This window comes from Eleutherodactylus coqui, chromosome 8 (assembly GCF_035609145.1).
Source record: "Eleutherodactylus coqui strain aEleCoq1 chromosome 8, aEleCoq1.hap1, whole genome shotgun sequence".
NCBI classification, from domain to species: Eukaryota; Metazoa; Chordata; class Amphibia; order Anura; family Eleutherodactylidae; genus Eleutherodactylus; species Eleutherodactylus coqui.
In genome coordinates, this window is record NC_089844.1 from 33,978,591 (window position 1) to 33,999,219 (window position 20,629).

At 46.1% G+C, this 20,629-nt stretch overlaps 2 protein-coding genes across 2 annotated transcripts in view; both read right to left on the reverse strand.

Moving 5' to 3' along the window:
• TYW5 (tRNA-yW synthesizing protein 5) overlaps positions 1–20,629 on the reverse strand; it is a 964,030-nt gene that overhangs the window by 287,659 nt on the left and 655,742 nt on the right. The window lies entirely within an intron of this gene.
• On the reverse strand, positions 144–20,482 carry LOC136577864 (sterol 26-hydroxylase, mitochondrial-like). Its single transcript, XM_066577787.1, has 9 exons — positions 20,246–20,482; positions 11,285–11,475; positions 9,501–9,700; positions 7,290–7,487; positions 4,800–4,963; positions 4,226–4,392; positions 1,787–1,868; positions 1,507–1,707; positions 144–266 (listed from the first exon to the last, which is right to left on the reverse strand). The coding sequence occupies exons 1-9, from the start codon at positions 20,480–20,482 to the stop codon at positions 144–146; spliced, it is 1,563 nt and encodes a 520-aa protein (XP_066433884.1).

Consider the following 20,629-nt stretch of genomic DNA (forward strand, 5'->3'; position numbering starts at 1 on the left):
GAGGAGCTTGGCACCTTCACTGAGCAGGTCCCTGCCCAAAGAGGGCGCCAGGCAGCACGAATTCCATGATAATTTAGTTCCCAATAAGAGGTGATTGATGCTCAAAAAGGAGTTATAAAGTGTCCATAATCAGCTCTCTAACCTCAAACAGATTTCCGCTCTATAAAGCGTAGGTTGATCTTTTTGCTTGGTGTCAGGACGATACGTGCGATGGATTTTATATTTTCAACCTTAGCATCTGGTTTAACTTCGAACATCCTGATAATCTGCAGGAGAGGAAAATAAAAGCTTTATAATCCTGTATCAGATGAGAACCCGATGATTTAGCACTATTACATGTGTAGTATATGGCGCTGTTATAGAAGTAGTGTTATTGGCAGTGTATGGTGGTATTATATAGCCACTAGATAATATAATTGCTTTTATTATTATTTAACGCTGCATGATATTGGTATTGGAGCACTTAATTGTGATATCATTTGGGTAACTATATGGGACTATCACTTAGTCAGGGTATGGCACTTGTGAGACACAGAAGGGGTTAATCCTTGACAGTCGCTATATTTCGCAGACGTTCAGGTATTACGCCCATTAGGTATAAAGGGAGTTCGTGTCTCACTACGTGAGTCACGGGACAAACCAAAGGTCGTTGCTGAAGATGTTTTTGTAAAACTTGTTTTGGCCTTTTTTTTTGGACTGGATGGCAGGCTCAGTAGTGGGGCTGTCCATTCCACTCCCTCCACTCCAGGTCTTATTATGCGGAGGCAAGCTCCTCAGGTCCATAAAGTCTGCAAAGCTGCAGACAGAGTTGAGGCCGAGCGCAACTGAGTATGCTGGAAGCTGCTGGTCTCAAGAGACGCTGTGTTTCCGATCAAGGTCACAAGAAACTGGACTTTGTACAAAAGTGCTTTATGTTTGTGCGGCTGCAGCTAGCCGTGTCGTATAGTCAGGGAAAGGACTCTGTTTAGTTAGTGCTGGAGAAGCAGGACTTTGTTTATGCCTAAAGCTAAGGGCTTATTTGGACGACCGTATATCAGCTCGGTTTTCACGCCAAGCCAATATACAGTGTCCTTGTCTGCAGGGGGGGAGGATGGAAGAGTCAGGAGCAGGAACTGAGCTCCTGCCCCCTCTCTGCCCCTTGCCACTATTTGCAATAGGAGGGGGTGAGATGGGGGCGGGGCTAAGTCCAGGCGCTTAGCTCCGCCCCTGCCCTGCCCCTCCCATTGCAAATAGTGCATGTCTGCAGCTGACATTCATTTCAATAACAGTGCCGGAAGTTGTCAAGTACAAGAGCTCAGTGCTGTTATTAAAGTAAATGGAGCGGCAGCGCGCCTGCATGGCCTCTGCTCCATTCATGCGGGGACTGTTGGGACCCCTGTTCTTGGTATCGTGGAGTTCCCAGCGATCGGACCCCCACTGATCATAAAGTTATTCCCTATCCTGTGGACAAAGGATAAGTTTAGACCTTGGTACAGCCCCTTTAATGCTCCCCATAAACAGCCTTACCCGACACAGTGCTAAGTGCATCTCCAATTCTGCGATCCGTTTTCCCAAGCACGCTCGCAACCCATATCCGAAGGGTATGGAGCTGAACGGGTGGTGTGTCATGCCCACGTCTCGAAGCCATCGCTGTGGATAAAACTTTTCTGCGTCCTTGAAATTGGCTTCATCTCTAGAGATGGCATAGTGGCTCAGAACAAATAGGGTCTGCAACAGGGAAAGTAAATTTGCGTGCTGTGTTTAAAGGTGCCTTAAAGAGGAATTACATCTAAGCCTCAGAACTTACATTTTTGGGGAACTTATAGTCTCCGATTACCACCTCATGCTCGTTGACATATCTAGCATTGGTTGGAACGACAGGATAAAGTCTGCAGATAGAAGTGACAGAAAGGGACTGAAATTCTTATAACTGAATAGATCAGCAATATAATATAGCCATAAGGTTGTCCATGCTCAATTACAGATTCTGTATACTGGTTTGTGAATTAACAATTATTTAACTTTGCTCATCCTAATCTGCCTGGTTTATTAATTGAATGCTGAAGTTACAGTATTAACACCGATGTACTCTCATTGACAAGAAAAAATAATAATGCACCCAGATAGAATTGCTTCAAAACCCGGCCCGCAGTTATGTCTCAGGCAGATATAGAAGTTATTGCAGTTGTGTCTGATTAGACACTGGGTCTTCCCACCAGAGGCCATAAAAGTGGTTCCCTCATTGCCCTATAAAAAAGGTTCCTTGTGTGTAGTGACCTCTTCTTCTCTTTGTGTAGAGCTTGTTGACGACTAGACGACTCTACGATGTAGAGAAGACATTTCACCCCGTTACCAGAGGGGGACGCATTATTGGGATGTGAGAAGCTGGATGGTCGTATTGATGAATTGCCGCCACCTGGGCCGTTCTGACCAGATTGTTATGTATTAGAAGCAATGGATGTGTGAGGGCATGAACGCATGGTGACCAGGCTCCGGACGGCCCAGACAGACCACCAGTAGAGAAAATTGTTGATCTGACAACAAGTACAAGCAGGTCCAACAGTTTTGTTGTCCACCATCCAGACACAGGTGAAACCTTCATTGCAGACCCCTGTCTCTGCCCAGACCATTTAGTAGAAGGAAATTTAGTGTCATGGCGCCCATTGCTTGTCCTTCAATTAACACCCCAACACTGTTGCCTTTGTTTGCAATGGTGTTGTGAGCGAGTAACATAGACTGCTATGGACAGGAACTGTATAGTCTTTAGCGATGAATCCAGGTTCTGTTTGGGAGCCAACAATTGAAGTATGGAAGCCTCATAGTGAACACTTAAGTCCTGCATTTGCTGTGGAGTGGCACACTGCCCCCTGCTGGTGTAATGGTCTGCGGGTCCATCGCATATGACAGTCAGTATCCCCTAGTAATGGTACGAGGGATAATGACAGCTCAGCGATATGTTCAGGACATCCTGCAGCCACATGTGTGCCTCTCATGGGGGATTCCAAGAGGCATTTTCCAGTAGGATAATGCTCGGCCGCACACAAGGGGGTCACAGGAATGTCCCCACAACATTATCACACTTCCATGGCCTGTCTGGTTGGCAAACTTTATTACTAATCAAGCTTTTGTGGAACCTGCTGGGATGCTAACTTCGGCAGCCTACAAGTGTGCAGGATCTAGAGGCACAGCTGTAGCATCTGTGGGCAAATGTGTTGCAGGATACCATACAGAACCTGTATGCCACCATGCCCACCTGTATCTCATCACATATCCAGGCTAAAGACGCTCAACAGGGTACTAGAGCCTCCATGCCATCAGGTATCACATCACATATCCAGGCTAGAGGTGTAGTGTCCCACTACAGAAGGTAATGCAGTTGCTTTTATTGTAATATGTGTGTACTACTTTAAGACTGTTAAATGCTTGTTTTTCACTCATATTCTGCCTGGCAACCCACTTGGTACCCTATTGGCTAGTCAGGTAGCAAGGAGATAGCTGTCCTGTGATTGGAGTATGAGCCCTCAGCACGGGTTGGTAGAGAGAAGTCACTCAGAGAAAAGGGGAGCGTCAGCCAGCTCAAGAGAGAGTTGGACTTGAGTTGTTGGAAAGAGAGGAAGCTAGAAGCAAGATCAGGAGAGAGAAAAGCCAGTGCAGTGAGAAGGAAGAGATGTGAGTACTAAAAGAAGTATTGTATTTAAGAGAGAAAGAGATCAGGGTAGATAGTTTGCGTGTACAAGATAGAGAAAAGAAAGAAGAATCAGTTTAAGTAATAATAGAAGAAGAAAGAAAAGGAAAGGAAACAGTAATAGCAGAGGAAGAAAGGAGATTTATATTTGAAGTAAAAGAGAACACGCCAAACTAGAGAAACATTCAAACTGTTAGCGACCACCAGCCGCGGTTTGGGAGGTTAGAGCAGTGAAGCCACTGCTGCCACCATTATTGCCACTGGCCCCTCTGCAGTTCTGCTACAGAGGCGCCCAACAGGATACCAAAGCCACCTTGGTACATTGTACAGTCATCCACAATAAATGTATCCTGTTGCTCGGATATTGTAACCACTTACATATATCATCATTACAATCACACATAGAACATTTCATTTGATTACAACAACTCCTTCTAGGTGCATTTATTTTGGTCAATGAGTTAACAGTATATGTCATACGTCATATGTCATGTCATCAGTGCTTGTCCCCCAATATGTGTTACCTGTGTGGGTGTATCTAATCAATGTATATGATCCCACCTCAAGGTCTCCTTGATCACAGCCCTCAATAAAGGCATCAGGGTAATATCGTCAGCCACAGGGATTTGGTCCATCGGAACGGCCTTCATGACCTCCTCATACAAAGTTTGCTGGAGCTCCGGGTCTCGTGCCAAGTGATATAAGGACCAGCATAATGTGTTTGATGTCTAAAAATGGAGAACACACACAAAACTACTCTATATCCTTACATACTTGCAGGGGCTTTGCCATAGCGGGTGTAAGGGGTAACAATAGTATCAGGACCCTGGTGACTATGGGGGCCAAAAAGCCCATCTACCTCATAACACAATTATTATAAATAGCACATGGTACATGGAGACCTGTTACAGATTTTACAGTAGGACTCAAGAGTTCAAGTTACACCTCAGAATAATTGCAGTACCACTTTTCACCACAGCAGGCAGCAAAGTTATTCATAGGAATCTAAGCAACAGCGCCCCCACTGTGTAGAATTGTCTTTCAATGGACCATTCCCATTTAAACCGTTTATCTGCGAATCATCATGTTATCTACATTGTATGGTAAGTTAACGAGCACATGAATAATTACGCACGGTGTCTACGCCGGCCAGCAGCAGCTCGCACACACTGCCGTACACCTCCGGTAAGCTGAGTTTACCGCTGGATAAAAGGTATGTCAGGTATTCTCCTTGCACTTCCTCCCCTTTCTCCAGCCGTGACTGGATCTCACTCATCTTCTTATCCACCAGCTTCTTGCCTGCAGAAGAATGAATGAGGAATCGGACGTTACTGACATCTATGTATCCAGGTAAAGATGTGGGAAATGCAAGGTTGGCCATGGGGGACAGGCAAAATGGACAATTACCCAGGGCCCCATACACAAAGGGTCTCCTCCTGCACTGTTCACTTTAATCTGCACTATGGCCATGTAGGGTACCGAATAACCATGGTTTAGTTTTATTAATATTTATTTTGTTTAACTGTGAAATGTTACACTTTAATATTGTTGTAGTAGGCAAGAGACATGAGGCGAGTAGCGGGGTGGTCTCACCAGAGTCCGAAAACCAGAAATTAGTAGTGTAACAACTAGTGTATATGTGTGCACCATCTTCAGGAGTCATTTCTGTGTGGTAAGAGTTAGAGAGATTAGACTTCCAACTTCGAGAGAGTTAAAGAAGTATCGAAGAAGGCAAATTGTAAAGACTGACTTCAGTTAGAGCGCTGACTCCACTAAATACTGCTGGGTCTGTAGAGAGTGCTCTGCTGCTCGCTGGTCTCCCTCTCCTCACTGGGACTGAGGTGAAACCAAATACCAGAACGGGTTTTTGTTGCACTCAATAAAGCATTAAAAAATGCAGCTGCAAAGCTTTTCGTTGCCCAATGGCCAGTACACCGATTGGTACAACTGTGACAGGCAGGCGCTCTATGCTTACTGGGCTCTGCCTAGAACCCTATGGTATGCCAATGAGTTGTGGGTATCTGAAAATATAGTGGTTGGCCCCTCTCTTTAAGCCAATCAGCTTAAATATTTCCCCCTTATAATTGGGCAGGGCGCTGAGGAAGCACTCTGCCTGCTCATAGGGAGAACTGTGCAGCCATAAATTAATTGTTGTGTCTTCTTTCTCCTCCATGCACTCATCTCTATGCAGGAAGGAAACAGTCCATGTGATAGAGGGGGACATGGGGATCAGTCTGTGTAATTATTGCAATGCTATTAGTGGTGATGTACTTTTACCAAATCGGGCATAATTAGTGTCTTAGGCACAATATAGACGCTATGCTTTGCAACTTATTTTAGGGAATTATGTTATGGTTGATCAATGACAAGTCCAATGTTTTTTAATTTTTATAAAGCCCCTCATACTTCAGATTGATACCTTCAAAAGCAAATCTGTACAGCTCGTTGGCATGTCATTAACGGTTTCACCAGATGGGCATTGTTTGGCACTCTTGTTTGCAGGGTCTCTGAGGCACTACTTTGGGGAGGGGTAAGTTAAAGTTATGACACCATTATTTCTGAAGCACAGTATTTGGAGGCACCCTGTCACACCGCAGGTACAGTAATAGTGGTAAATGAGATGGCAACGGGCAAAAAATTGGGAGAGCAGCAAGATTCAAAGTTTATCTAGGTTGGTAAAGGTAGGGAGGATGCTGGAAAAGCGAGGAGCCAAAGATGTCAGGATAGTAAACAACTTTCCATACAAGGCATGGCTGAAAGAAGTCAAAGAAATGTTTAAAAAAAAATTATGTCCATGGCGTCCAAGGCTGCCAAGGCATGTGAGTGCTATGATAAGTGAAAATGCATTGCAGTATATAAGTATTGCAATGTACTATCGAAGCGATCATAGGATGACAGGTTCAAGACCCCTACAACAACATTACAATTGTAAAAAAAAAAGTAAAAAACAATTTTCCCTTTTTTGCTTAAAAATAAATAATAAAATCCTCGTGTCATGTCATTTATGTTACAAAATCAACGGTATAAAAAAAACAATGGCAAAATTGATTTTTTCCTTGCCCTCCAAAAAAAAAATCAATAAATGTTATGCAATGCATTATATACACCCCAAAAAATGGTACAGCTCATCATGCAAAAAAGTCCTCATATGGACGGAAAAATAAAACATGATGGTTTGAAAAGTGGACATGAAACAATTGTTGCATCCTTAGGACTGAAATAGGCTGCATTCCTAAGGAATTAAAGGGGTTTCCAGGGAGAATTCTATTGATGACCAATCCTCAGGATAGGTCATCAATACCTGATCGTCCCGGGTCCATCGCTCGAGGCGCCAACCGATCAGCTGAGCGGGCTCATGCTGTCAGCACCGCAAATACACAGAGGTCGGAGTTGAAGCAGCGGAAGTCTCCGTGCCAACTTCCGTGTAGAGACGGCACTTATAACTGCAGGTCCCTGCAGTTACAAGCACCGGCCACTACGCGGAGGTCGGCGCAGAAGCTCAGACTCGGGCTACTCAGGAATGATACAGTCTCAGAGACCTAGACAGTGCTACTTCCCCCATCATATAAGGTTACTAAATGTTATTATATCTTTGATTTTGCACATATAGAGAACATGAACAAACCAAAATCAAACACATTGTCCCAGCCATCTATGTACGACTTCCAGAAGGGGAGGAACTGTCTTGTCCACTGTGGCAGGTAGGTTACATATACTGAACTCTTGAACATTTGGGCAATTGAATCTATAAACTTCTGGGTTTCGGGGGGGATGTGTTTCTCCAAACAGCCAATCCGGGTCTCGAACACGATGTAAGACACTCCTGGGAGAGATAAGACCATAGAATAGTGAAGACATGTTCTTCTAGATCACCTGATGATACAATGCTCAGGCTTTATTAAGTGTATCATCGTGTCATTATTGAGTTCAACATTCTGAGTTGATTAATTACTTAATATATCTTTATAGCGCGCAGAGATCCATTTTTCTGATACAGAACAATAAATACTCTGTGTAGACACAGAGATGGAAAACTTCTGCCTGCTTGCAGCCACCACTAAGGGGAGCTCAGGAGCTGACTGTGCTCTTATTGAATTCAATGTATATACAGTAAGCTCCTAAGCTCCCCCTAGTGGCGGCTGAAGGCAGACAGCAGATTATGTTTCAACTGTATGTCTCTACAGGGTATTTGGAGCTCTGTATCAGTTAAACTCAGCTTCAGCACCTAGAAATTTAGTCATCATAAAATGTTATTCCTGTTTGGATGATAAAACAAAATATTATTCAGGGGTAGATATTAATTAATAGAAAAGAACAAGACAACAGCACTTTTGAGGGTGCTCCAACTAAAGGGGAGTGCTGTTGAGATTGAGATGATAACTTTTGTTGTAGACATTTTTAATTTACTGTTTATGCATGACTATAGGGGTGGCCATCTCTCCTGAGCTACATTTAGCAGCATTTAGAGACATGCTTTACAGCAGCTTCATGGGCCAATCACACAATGGACAGGAGCTGGTCCATTTACTTCTATGGGGACAGTTCTAGGTATATTCTGTGACCTGTGTAGAGGTCATTTTGCAGGTAAGGGGAATAGATAGTCACGCCTATTGTGAATGGTGGATCCTGTGTTATCTACATATGGGTGTTAGCTTTCAGTGTAATCCTGCCTGTGAGGTTATTGAGACGACTGCTGCAAGGCTTTCTCTACAGATAAGTAAGTATTGGCTTGTCTATATTCAGTGTGAAGAATGCAAAATTTTAGTTTTTTTTTCTAATACAGATTGTGACCAAAAATTAAAAAAGAAACAAAAAAAACTAGCAAAAATTCTTTAAAAATGTGTTTAACACAAAAATATGATGTATATAATAGGTCATTTTCTTCAATTTTATTGTCATGAGATCAGTACTAAGCCGTCTACTAGGTGTGGACTGGCTGCTGAGCTCAGGACTGACCTGCACTGCCTGCTGTGATGTAGATAAATATCTATTTACTGTACATTAGTCACTTGTCTGTACAATGTTAGGTGGTACTGTACATGTCACATCCGCATGAATGCCAGGACCCAAGTACCCAACAGAACATTGCCCAGAGCCTCGCACGGCCTCCGACGGCTTGTCTTCTTCCCATGCTAGTGTCATCTCTTCCCCAGATAAGTGATGCTCACGCACCCAACCATCTACATGTTGTAAACTGCGATTCATCGGACCACAAGCCACTTTCTATTGCTCCATGGTCCAGTTGTGATGCCCATGTGTTCTTTGTGGGTGCTTTTAGTGAAGGACAGGGTTTAGCTACGCTGTCCTGTGTGATCTGACATCTTTCTATCATTACAAACTGTAATATTCTCAGCAGTTTCTCCTACAGTTGCTCTTCTGTGGGATTGGACTAGATAGGCAACCTTCACTCCCCACCTTATCATTGAGCCTTGGTCATCCATGACCCTGTCATCACTTCACCCATGACCCTGTCACCATTTCACCCATCGTCCTTCCTTGGACCATGTTTGGTCGGTACTAAGCACTACCACCAGGGAACACCCACAAGACCTGTCATTTTGGAAATGTTCCGAAACAGTTGTCTGCACATCATAATTTGGCCCCAGTCAGAGTTGCTCAGGTACTTATACTTCCCCATTTGCCGGCTTCCCACACATCAACTTCAGGAACTGGCTTTTCCCTTACTGCCTAATATATCTGATCCTGAAAGGCACCATTATCAGCAGATAATCCATGTTATTCACTTTTCCTGTCACTGTTTTTTATGTTATGGTTGCTCAATAACAGGTCCAATGTTTTTGAAGTTTTGAAAGCCCCTCATACTTCAGATTGATACCTTCAAAAGCAAATCTGTACAGCTCGTTGGCCATGTCATTGACGGTTTCACCAGATGGGCTCTGTTTACGTAAATCCTCCAGTCTGGCCATGAAGTCTGAGATGACCTCATTAATGCTCCCAGCGTAGCTCTTCGCTTCTTTGGGCTTCAGCATCTTCTGGTTTAAGAGTGACCTGAGTGTGTGCCACTTCTTTCCACGCCTGAAATAACGAGAAATTTAGACATTATTTCTGCTGCAGAAAGACAACTAAGAGAGTGTAAGGGGGATTGTTTTTTATGTTTTTATAGATTTTTTTAATCTTGTTTTGATTTGATATATGAGTGAGTCTGGAGCATGTCTCCTCGTTTCTGGATGGGGCAATGTATTGAAGCAAGGGCAAGACTAAGGATGTAGCTGAGCAGCTCCACAGAGGCCGCAGAGAAAAGACAGACCTCAGGACAGCCTTGGAGGCAGATTATTGGAGTCCTACGAGCAGGAATAGCACACTGGCATTTACCAGATTTTGCTCCTCTCTCTCTTCTACCTGTTGCATTAATACATGAATGGCTACTGAAAGGAAAATGGTCAGCTGGCTGACTAAAAACCTGGTCACTGGGTGAAAACTTTGCAAACTGTTGTGTTTCTATGATCTACTTTGCACTGGAATACCGGCTTCTTCTGAGAGACTTGAATTGTCATTATTGATGCGGTTCCCGGGTACATCACACTTTTACTGTGGCTGGACCACCCTGTATCTGTTCTTGTTAACTTTAATATATTTTTGGCAAGCATTAAAGCATGGTTGGAGACTGAGTCTTCACTGTATATATAAGAAGACCCAGGGCTAAGATTATGTCAAGGCATTTTAAAGATATTCAGCACCGACCAAAACTTAGCCTAGAATGGCCAGCGCCAGGCCATGAGGCTCTTCTTACTTTCTTACCCGCAGTAGGCCGATAAGTCCACCATGACTCTGCTGATGGTACAAGCTGAGATGCAGACAGAGCATACCATGTTGCCCCCGTTGGTGCCTCAACCGAGGCCTTCACTTCGAACCCCACTGGTGGATAGGGAGACACCCCAGCCGTCTCATGGGTCCACCGACATGTGAGCACTGATTGTCCCTTGAATTTATTGAGGATCTGCATAAATAATAATCGTAGGATTTTATGTACTACCCTCCCATTATAGAATGATCTTCCATACTGGGAGCATCGCCATATCCTGCTTACTTAGCTGCAGAAACAAACTGTCATACAGCGTCCTAACTGATACTATCCACACACCTTGGATCTCCCCAACTTGTTCCTGTCCTCTATTATCAAAATTTTTCAGGTCTTCAAAGGAGTGAGTTAAGAAATATATTAGAGGATTATGTGACCCAAATCAGCATACTTCAGCTGGATAGGCTGACGTCACATCAATTCCTGTCCTCTACTTCCGGTCGGGGCAGTTGATGCCCAGTCCCTAGTGATGTAGGTTCACTGTCTTTGCTAAAAATGCAGAGCTCCCGCCCTTCTGATCGCGCATGCGCAGTACCAAGCGATTGCTGCGGATGCTCAGTTCACTGAGTAGTGATCTATGACTGAGTACTGAGCTTTGCATTGTAGATAAGGGTAAGGCATAGAAGCCAGTGCTAGTCCACCTCGGAAATGACCCAACTGGCCAGATCAGAGGGGGACCTACACAATATTAGTCAGGAGGTTTCAATGTTATGTTCCTATCTGTTATACTAGTGGGTGCATATCTGGGCTATATTGGCCCTGCCCCAGTGGAGCTTTCAGTCTTGTTTGTTTGAACTTACTCTGTGAATGGTCCATAAGAAAGTTTCCGCAGTTCCCGATGTTCCCTCCAGAGATCGATCTCACTTCTCAGTGGGTATTTTCCCTCCTGTCGCACCATAACCTCTAAAATGGCAGGATCTGTGATGTTAACCATCCGGAAATTGCTGATTTCTGACTTCCACCATGGTCCGTAACGCTTCTTATATATCAGCTGATGTTTTATAGAAAGAGAAGATATGAAATGATATATATTTAGGAACAAAACGGCATTGGCGCAGTGCATGGCAGTGTTATGTGGAAAAATATGGCACATTTTTAAGTTAATGTGTGGCAGAACTATGAGGGCATTTCTAATTGTTTACTATAAGTTAACATTTTTGTGAGTATTGTTTGGTGCTATAATTGTTACATTGTATCGTAGCATTATGTGGGCATTGAAGAGCACTCTTATTGTGGTATCATGGGAGAATTACATGAGCACTTGGGGTATTGTCTTGTTGGTGCTCTATAGCACTGATCGTTAAACCAACTGCTATACATTAGTCAACTGTGTGACAGGTTCTGGGCACAAAAGTGAATTTGGGCCCCTCTGAACCGAATATACATAATAACTAGATATAAATATCAGATACAGGTAGAGCAGTAGTACTTACAATTATTATAGTTTAGCACTTTTTTGGATGCTTCTACAAATTGTCCATGTACAAAACAAAACTCTAAGCTGGTCAGAGTCAGATTCAAAACACAGGTTTTCAAGTTTTTCTAAAGACAAATCTGGTAACGCTTCATCAAAAGAGACATTTTCTATTAATTTCACCTCAATAGACAACACTGCAATTATATTGGTGAGAGAATTACTGTGTCTGAAAGTTACTGAAATCACATCTACACTGCTCAGAACTGCTGTACACTGTTTTCCATGATAATATGACTCTGTGTGTCCTACATAGAGTTAAGGCTCTTTTATATGGGCTGACAGACATTTGGACGACTACATGAGCGCTGATGTCACCGCTCCAAGTCAGCTTAAATAACCGCAAGCGACAAGTGAGCGTTTTTTTTTGTTCACACAGAACGATTATTGCTCACTTTCACTCATTTGAACGAATTTTGAGTATAATTGTTGTGCGTAAATTGGCTTTTAGAAAAGAAGAAATACTATTTCCTCCATGGACAGTGTATAGAAGACGTAACAAGAGGCTCCCTTCAGCAGCTAAAACAGACTACAGAGGGGAAAATTGGTGATAAATAGAGGTCATATAATGGTCAGATATAGCATTACATGCCATATATACACATGCTGCTTGATCTGAAAAGGCATCCAAAAGTGCGGTATGCTTTAACTTACTGATTATTGTGATTATGTAACACAACTTTCTGTTACCATGCGGCAGTTGCGGCTCCTCCCGAGGCAGTGGAGTGCTGGGTCCCGCGGTCGGGGTGCGTCCCCCCGACTTGTGCTCCGGCTGCCGGGGGTGCGGGTGCTGGGCCGGCGTGGTGTTGGTAACTCACAGTGCAGTGTGCGCGCTCGGTAGTCCTGGTGGCACCATGCGCACGCACACCTGGGAGTGCAGCTGCCGTGCACGAGCTCCCTTTTGATGTGCTATGGGAAGCTGGCTGTCTCCCTCTCTCCGCCTCTAGGCGGAGACTTCTGTTTAAAAGTCTGGCAGTGACTGCAATCACTGCCAGATATTGGTTTCCCTCAGGTTGCTAGCTAGTCTGCATCTGTAGGTCTCCTGCCTCTGTCAGCTTGTCTGCTATTTTGTTACCATCTGCCAGGTTGTTCCATCTGCCTCGGTACTATCAGTATTGTTTCATGTCGGTAGTCTACCCATTTCATCTAGGTACACCAGCGCTCCCTCTCGAACCCCTAGATAGCGTAGGGACTGCCGCCCAGTTGCCCGCCTGGGGATAGCCAGGAGTGGAGGAAAGTAGGCAGGGACAGGGGTTGCGGGTAAAATCCAGGGCAACCCGGGCTGGCGTATCCAGGGTAGATTACTGTAACAAAAAAACTGGCCATTAAAATTGCCTAGCGGGTTTTGTTTTTACTCTCCAATGGAGGCCATGAGTACCCTCACAAGTCAGTTGCAGGAGTTAGTGGTCGTGATCCAAGACTTGTCTGGTCGTATGGTGGCCCACGAGCAGCTGGAGTCAGTGCATATTTCTTCTGCCCCTTTCATTCCTGAGCCCAAGTGTCCTCTTCCAGAGGTGTTTTCAGGGGAGACGAGCAAGTTTTTTGTTTTTCAACAGGCATGTTGATTGTACTTCCGGATGCGGCCCCGCTCATCTGGCTCAGAGTTCCAGAAAGTGGTATTGATTATGTCCCTACTTCGGGGTTTCCCCCAGACATGGGCCTACTCCTTACTCGAGAATTCGGTTTGCCTGCAGTCAGTTGATTTGTTTTTTCTGGAGCTTGGAGGTATTTTTGATGAGCCAGACCATGTCCCTTCGTCAGGAGCAGCAGTGGGTAGAGGACTATTGCTTTAAACTTAGACAGCATGCTGGTGAAACCTCTTGGAACGATAGTGCACTTAAGGATGTGTATTTGTTGGGTCTTTCTGATGCTGTCGAGGATCTACTCATATTCCATCCTGCTCCCGTGACACCCAATGAGGTGTGGAATTGGCAGTCAAGGCTGACAGAAGGCTGAGATCTAGAAAAGAGGAACGTCAGGCCGGCAAAGCTAGGGAACCCAGCAGACCTGCTCCTTCTTCTCCCAGGCCAACTTCTGGTGCCGAGCCTATGGAAGTGGACCAGCTAAGTCCCGAGGAACGGCGACAGTTCCGGATCACGCAGCGTTTCTGTCTCTATTGTGGGAAAGCCGGACATTGTGTAGCAACATGTCCTCAGAAGCGGATGCAGCATCAGCCTGAACCGGCGGAAAACTTCAGATCCTAGGTGACTGTCGGGAGGGTTGCCTAAGATCACAGGTACTCCTAAGTTGTTGGTGCCCTGTCATATTGGCTTCTGGAATTTCACTCGGTCCTGTCAGGCTTTTATTGATTCGGGTGCTGCTGCTAATTTGGTTAGTCTAAGCTTTGTCAGACCCCTGATGGCTGAGTTTTTCGGCACTGGAGACTCTCATAAGCTTCACTAGCATTGATTCCACCCCTCTGTCTCAGGGTGTTGTCCAGTGGAGGACTCCCATGGTACAGTTCACTGTGGGTGCTCTCCATTCTGAGAATCTGTCGTTCTTAGTAATGGAGAGGATGTCTGTTGATGTAGTGCTGGGTATGCCCTGGTTGGCATGGCATAATCCCCGATTTTATTGGTCTACTCGGGAATTGACACATTGGGGGTTGTCCTGTCATAGTCACTTAGCTACCGTTCCTATGTGTTCAGCAGATGCCATATTTATTTCCGAGTATTTGTTTTATTTCCATGATATATTTTCTAAGAAACGGTCTGAGATTTTGCCGCCCTATAGGGAGTGGGACTGTGGTATTGATTTGATCCCCGACAGTCCAATCCGTAAGGGAGCCATTTTCAGTTTGTCTGGGCGTGAGCACGAAGCCCTTAAAGGAGATGTCTCGAGGAAGCAGTTAAATTTTTTTTTTGCCCAGTCCCCCCCATTAAGTACACATTACTAAGCCCCCCTGTAAATGACATTTCTAGCTGGTTCGTACTTACCGTTCCAGCGTTTCAGCAACTTATAAAAGTTTCCTCAAGATGGCCGCCGGCTCTTTCCCCGTCGCTCGCTGCAGCCCGACGTGCGCGCTCCCGAGACGCCGCCAGCTGTGTCTCCATGGCAACCGGACGCATCGCAGCCGCCGACCAGACGCCCCGCAGCCGCCGACCAGACGCCCACCGCCAGGCAGCAGGTAACCGGCGCTAGCCCCCGGCTCCCCAGCGCTAGACCCTCAGCCCAGGTGAAGGCCCCGGAGCCCAGCGCTAGGTTCCGGAGCCCAGCGCTAGTTCCCCCGGCCTAGCGGCAGCCCCCCCCCGGCCTAGCGACAGCCCCCCCATCGCAGCGACAGCCCCCCCCGGCCTAGCGACAGCCCCCCCATCGCAGCGGCAGCCCCCCCCCAGCCTAGCGACAGCCCCCCCATCGCAGCGGCAGCCCCCCCCCGGCCTAGCGACAGCCCCCCCATCGCAGCGACAGCCCCCCCGGCCTAGCGCTAGTTCCCCCATCACAGCGGCAGCCCCCCCCCGGCGCAGCGACAGCCCCCCCGGCGCAGCGGCAGCCCGGCGCAGCGGCAGCCCCCCCCCCGGCGCAGCGACAGCCCCCCCCCCGGCGCAGCCCGGCGCAGCGGCAGCCCCCCCCCCCCCGACAAATCACTTACCTGGGAGGCTTCTCGGGGCTGCTGGGCTGGGCTGGGCTTCTCCGCTGGGCAGCTCCAGTTTCTGCACCTTCCTCTAACAGAGGAAGGTAGCAGAATGGCCGCTGTAGAGCCCTCCCGAGCAGTGACAGCTCGTCTGCGCATGCGCAGAAGAGCTGTAGCGGGGAGCACACTGAAGCGGCTCGTGCTGAATGAAGAAGACCGGACTGCGCAAGCGCGTCTAAAAAAGCAAGCTGCCAGCGAATTTAGACGGAACCATGGAGACGAGGACGCTAGCAACGGAGCAGGTAAGTGGAATAACTTCTGTATGGCTCATATTTAATGCACAATGTACATTACAAAGTGCATTAATATGGCCATACGGAAGTGTATAACCCCACTTGGTTTCGCGAGACCACCCCTTTAAGTTCTACAACTCAGAGTCTCTGGCCAAATGACACATCAGGCCGTCCAGGTCCCCGGCCGGGGCAGGTCTCTTCTTTGTAAGGAAGAAGGATGGGACATTGAGGCCTTGCATGGATTATCGGGCTTTGAATAAAATTACTGTGAAGAACCAGTGCTCCTTGCCCTTGATTCCTGACTTATTGAATCAAGTGGTAGGGGCCCACTGTTTTTCTAAATTGGACTTAAGGGGGGCTTACAATTTAATTTGCATCCGAGAGGTAGATGAGTGGAAGACCGCGTTCAACACCCCGTTAGGACATTTCGAATGTCTGGTCATGCCCTTCGTACTTTGTAATGCCCCCACTGTGTTTCAGGGATTTATGAATGCAGTCTTCCACGACTTCCTGGGGGTAATCTTGGTCATATATCTCGATGACATTCTCGTGTATTCCCCAGACTGGGATTCTCATGTGCGGCACCTGAGGATGGTTCTGACCCATTTGCGTAAGTACCAACTTTTTGTCAAGTTGGAGAAATGCAATTTTGGTACTAAACAAGTGTCCTTCCTTGGTTATGTGATTTCACCCACGGAGATTCAAATGGAGTCTGATGAAGGGGCAGCAATCTCCCAATGGGTCATTTATCGGTAGATTTTATCACCGATCTACCTGAGTCTCAGAAGTTCACCACAATCCTGGTTGTTGTGGACCGTTTCTCAAAAATGGCTCCTTTCGTGGCGCTAAAGAAGTTACCTACCGCGATCGAATTTTCCAAGAGAACATTGTATCTGATCGGAGGGTTCAGTTTGTTGCGCAATTCTGGTGAGCCTTCTGTAGAAACCTGGGAACATGGCTTTTCTTCTCATCAGCATTCCACTCGCAAACTAATGGTCAGACTGAGTGGAAGAACCAGGATTTGGTGCAATATTTGCAGTTGCTTGCTAGCAAAAAAAGCATCAGTGGGCAGAATTCCTGCCGCTGGCCGAGTTTGTGCTAAACGACCATACTTGTTCTTCCACTGGGGTGTCTCCATTCCGTTGCGTATATGGTCAGCATCCCCGCTTTCTAACAGCTATCTCTACTCCGTCTGCCTGTCCTGCAGCTGATGTCGCCACAGATGCGCTGCAGGGAGTATGGAAAGAAGTATGGAAGAACCTGGAAGCAACGGAGGCTCGTATGTAGTGGGAGGAGTCTGTCAGTATCTGAACCTTACAGGATGGGACAGAAGGTGTATTTGTTGTCTAGAAATCTCAAATTGAAGGTTCCGTCCTTGAAACTGGCACCACGTTACGTGGGTCTCTTTGTCATTACGCGGGTAGTAAATCCGCTGGCTTATGAACTTGAATTGCCAGCTACTTGGGGGGTACAAAGGGTTTTTCATAAGTCGTTATTGAAACCTTTTGCCCCTTTTTTCACAGTTGTTTTACTTTCTTTTCTATCTTCCCTCCTGTTTCTGGGCACTCGGCATGTTTCTAGTTGGTCTAATGGCTAAAACAGCCCTGGCAGTATTATGGATGCACTATATGGCACTGGTTATTGGGAAGTGATGTAGAAACATATTGTTACATCCGCTTGGCGCACAAAAGCGCCACTCCACAGGTGGGACGCAAACGTGTCCATTTAAAACCACAAACACATATATTGAGTACTTGCACAGACCAATTGCACCTCTCCAGGAGGAAGAATGGACAACTGTCCCTAAATGATCAGGGAAAGAGGGGCACCCCTGCCTAAAAGCTGAGTCATTGCCTCGATAAAGGTGGCTCCACTGTCTTCTTCTACTGACCTGACTATCCCTGCTCAGGGAGCTGGAGAGATGCACTAAACACTCAGGACACGACACTATTCACACACACACACACACACACACACACACACACACACACACACACAATGTACGCAAAACAGGACAGCACATAAAAGCACAGGTCTGGCACTCTGCACAGACCTAACATACATCGCTACTCACACCAACATACAGTTTAATACATACCACATAGAACAGGACTATACACACCTCATGTCTGGCTACTTGCACAGACATCAAACACGAGTTACTGTTCTCACCAATATACAACAGGTAGTGCATACAACATGGACCCCACCCAGAGCTCACATGCATACCAATAGCAACCATAGCCAGTCCAAGTGTCCTCACTCCAGGGGACGTAGGAGAGTCAGTCATCGTGCTGACATAGTGAGCAGTGTGAGGCATCACCCATCTGACACACACATAGGACATCAGACGTCTGAGGCCCGCACCTGTCCAGAGATAGGGAGAAACCTGCGGGCCGCCTGCACCTGTGTGGTCACTGCAGCACACACTACACAATGCATGAACCCCAGAACGCAAGGAGGGGAGAGACAGCAGGTGTCCAGACCGTCTTCAGGGGAGGAGAGAGACACTACAGATAAGCATGCAACCACCAGCTGAAAGGGATAAACAGTGATACATAAGGCAATAAAATGACGAGCAATTTCTCCTAAGAGTTTGCTGGTATATATCTGCTGCAGACCAGGGGGATTGGCTGCTGGAGAATACCACACCCAGCCAACTCCATTAACCCCTACCTGTGAAGGTGTGCACAAGGAACCCTGTAGAACCACAGGTCCCAGATGCACAACCTTAACACATATGCAGCAATATATGAAACCCTTCTACTGATGTTAAATAGAAATGTATAATAAACTATTTTCAGGATTTGAAACCTCATGTAATTTTTCAGGTCAAGGCTTGGGGTAGGGGTGGGATTATAGCTTAATATACTTGGAATGTTGTTATCTAATAAACTTTGTGTTTCATTTCTGCACATTTTCTCAAGACATTTCTTTTGCTGTTAGTAATTGAGAACATTCATGTTCACATTCACAATCTGTACCTATAGATGTGGATACAATTGTCTCCAGTCTATACAACCCTCTGTGAATAGATCAGCTGCACAATCAAATAAAGTGATTTGCCCTTTTGCTTGTTTTCACATTGGCCGTCATAGTAATACAAAGTCTCAAAGTCCACTGACCATTTAAAGAGAACTGCACTTTTAAAAAACTTTTATGTGCCAGAGCAACATGTCAAAACTTTTGATCAATGGTAGTCCCAGTGCTGAGACTTCACAGATTGCTGAAATGAAGGGGCTGCTGCACTCACCCAAGCATTGTGCCCCTTCGGCTTTCATCGTTGCCTGTCAGCTCCTCTTCGTAGCTGAAGATGGATGCATAGATACTGTATCTATAAAAGGCTTCAACTGCCGAGTAGAGCCGGCAGAGAATGATGACCGCCGAAGGGACACAATGCTTGGGTGAGTGATAAAGCCCCTACATTTCAGTGATCGGCAGGGTCCCAGTACCCAGACCCCCACTGATGAAAACTTTTGACACGTTGTTCTGACATGTCAAAAGTTTTTAAAAAGTAAAGTTACTCTGTTAGTTCCATTTACAGAAGACAAGAAAACTTCTTTAAAGGGGTTGTCCCGCGCCTAAACTGTTTTTTTTTTTTTCAACAGCCCCCCCGTTCGGCGCGAGACAACCCCGATGCAGGGGTTAAACAAGAACACCGGACAGCGCTTACCTGAATCCCCGCGCTCCGGTGACTTCTTACTTACCTGCTGAAGATGGCCGCCGGGATCTTCTCCCTCGGTGGACCGCAGGGCTTCTGTGCGGTCCATTGCCGATTCCAGCCTCCTGATTGGCTGGAATCGGCACGTGACGGGGCGGAGCTACACGGAGCCCCATTGAGAAAAGAAGAAGACCCGGACTGCGCAAGCGCGTCTAATTTGGCGATTAGACGCTGAAAATTAGACGGCTCCATGGAAACGAGGACGCTAGCAACGGAACAGGTAAGTGAAAAATTTCTTATAACTTCTGTATGGCTCATAATTAATGCACAATGTACATTACAAAGTGCATTAATATGGCCATACAGAAGTGTATAGACCCACTTGCTGCCGCGGGACAACCCCTTTAAGCCTGTCTTGCTGATGGAGGAGATGGCCGACTGTCTAATGTTTATGGGGGTATGGGGTCAACTCAACTTTCACCTGACAGATGATGTTGGGGACATTGAATTTCCCAAAATAAATACCAAATCCTACTATTCCCTGGGAGATAAGCCTGTGCTAGACCTGTCTGGCTGAGGCTTACCTCCCTAAACAGATGAATGCTCAGCCGAGTTAAACATTCATGTCTATGGGGCAGCCAAGGGAAACAGCTGTTGGACAAACGATAGATAGATAGATAGATAGATAGATAGATAGATAGATAGATAGATAGATAGATAGATAGATAGATAGATAGACAGATAAAGATGTGTCAACCTTACCTGTAGCTCATGAGTATGAAGCAAGTAACCCCTGATGAAGAACCAGTAGAGGTTGGTGAGCAGGGAAGGTCCAGGCAAATCATCGAATGTCTTCATCTTCTTGTCCCCCTCTGCTATTCCGGCTGCTGCAGCCCCATGTAAGACTCTGGCCGGGATGACCCTGCATGTCTGTGGTGCCGGAACAATACTGCTCCTTATGTTAGAGAGGATGTGGTGTCTCAGAGAAGTGGGTATCATGGCTGAAGTGACTGCAGCTATTTCTAAGTTTGAAAGGAAAAGTCATTGAAACCTCCCACGTGTAACATCAGAGGAGATAGCTGCAGCCAGTGATGTGTGAGCTGCTGAGCAAAGTCCAATCCTCATGGTCACTTTATAGTTTGGAGT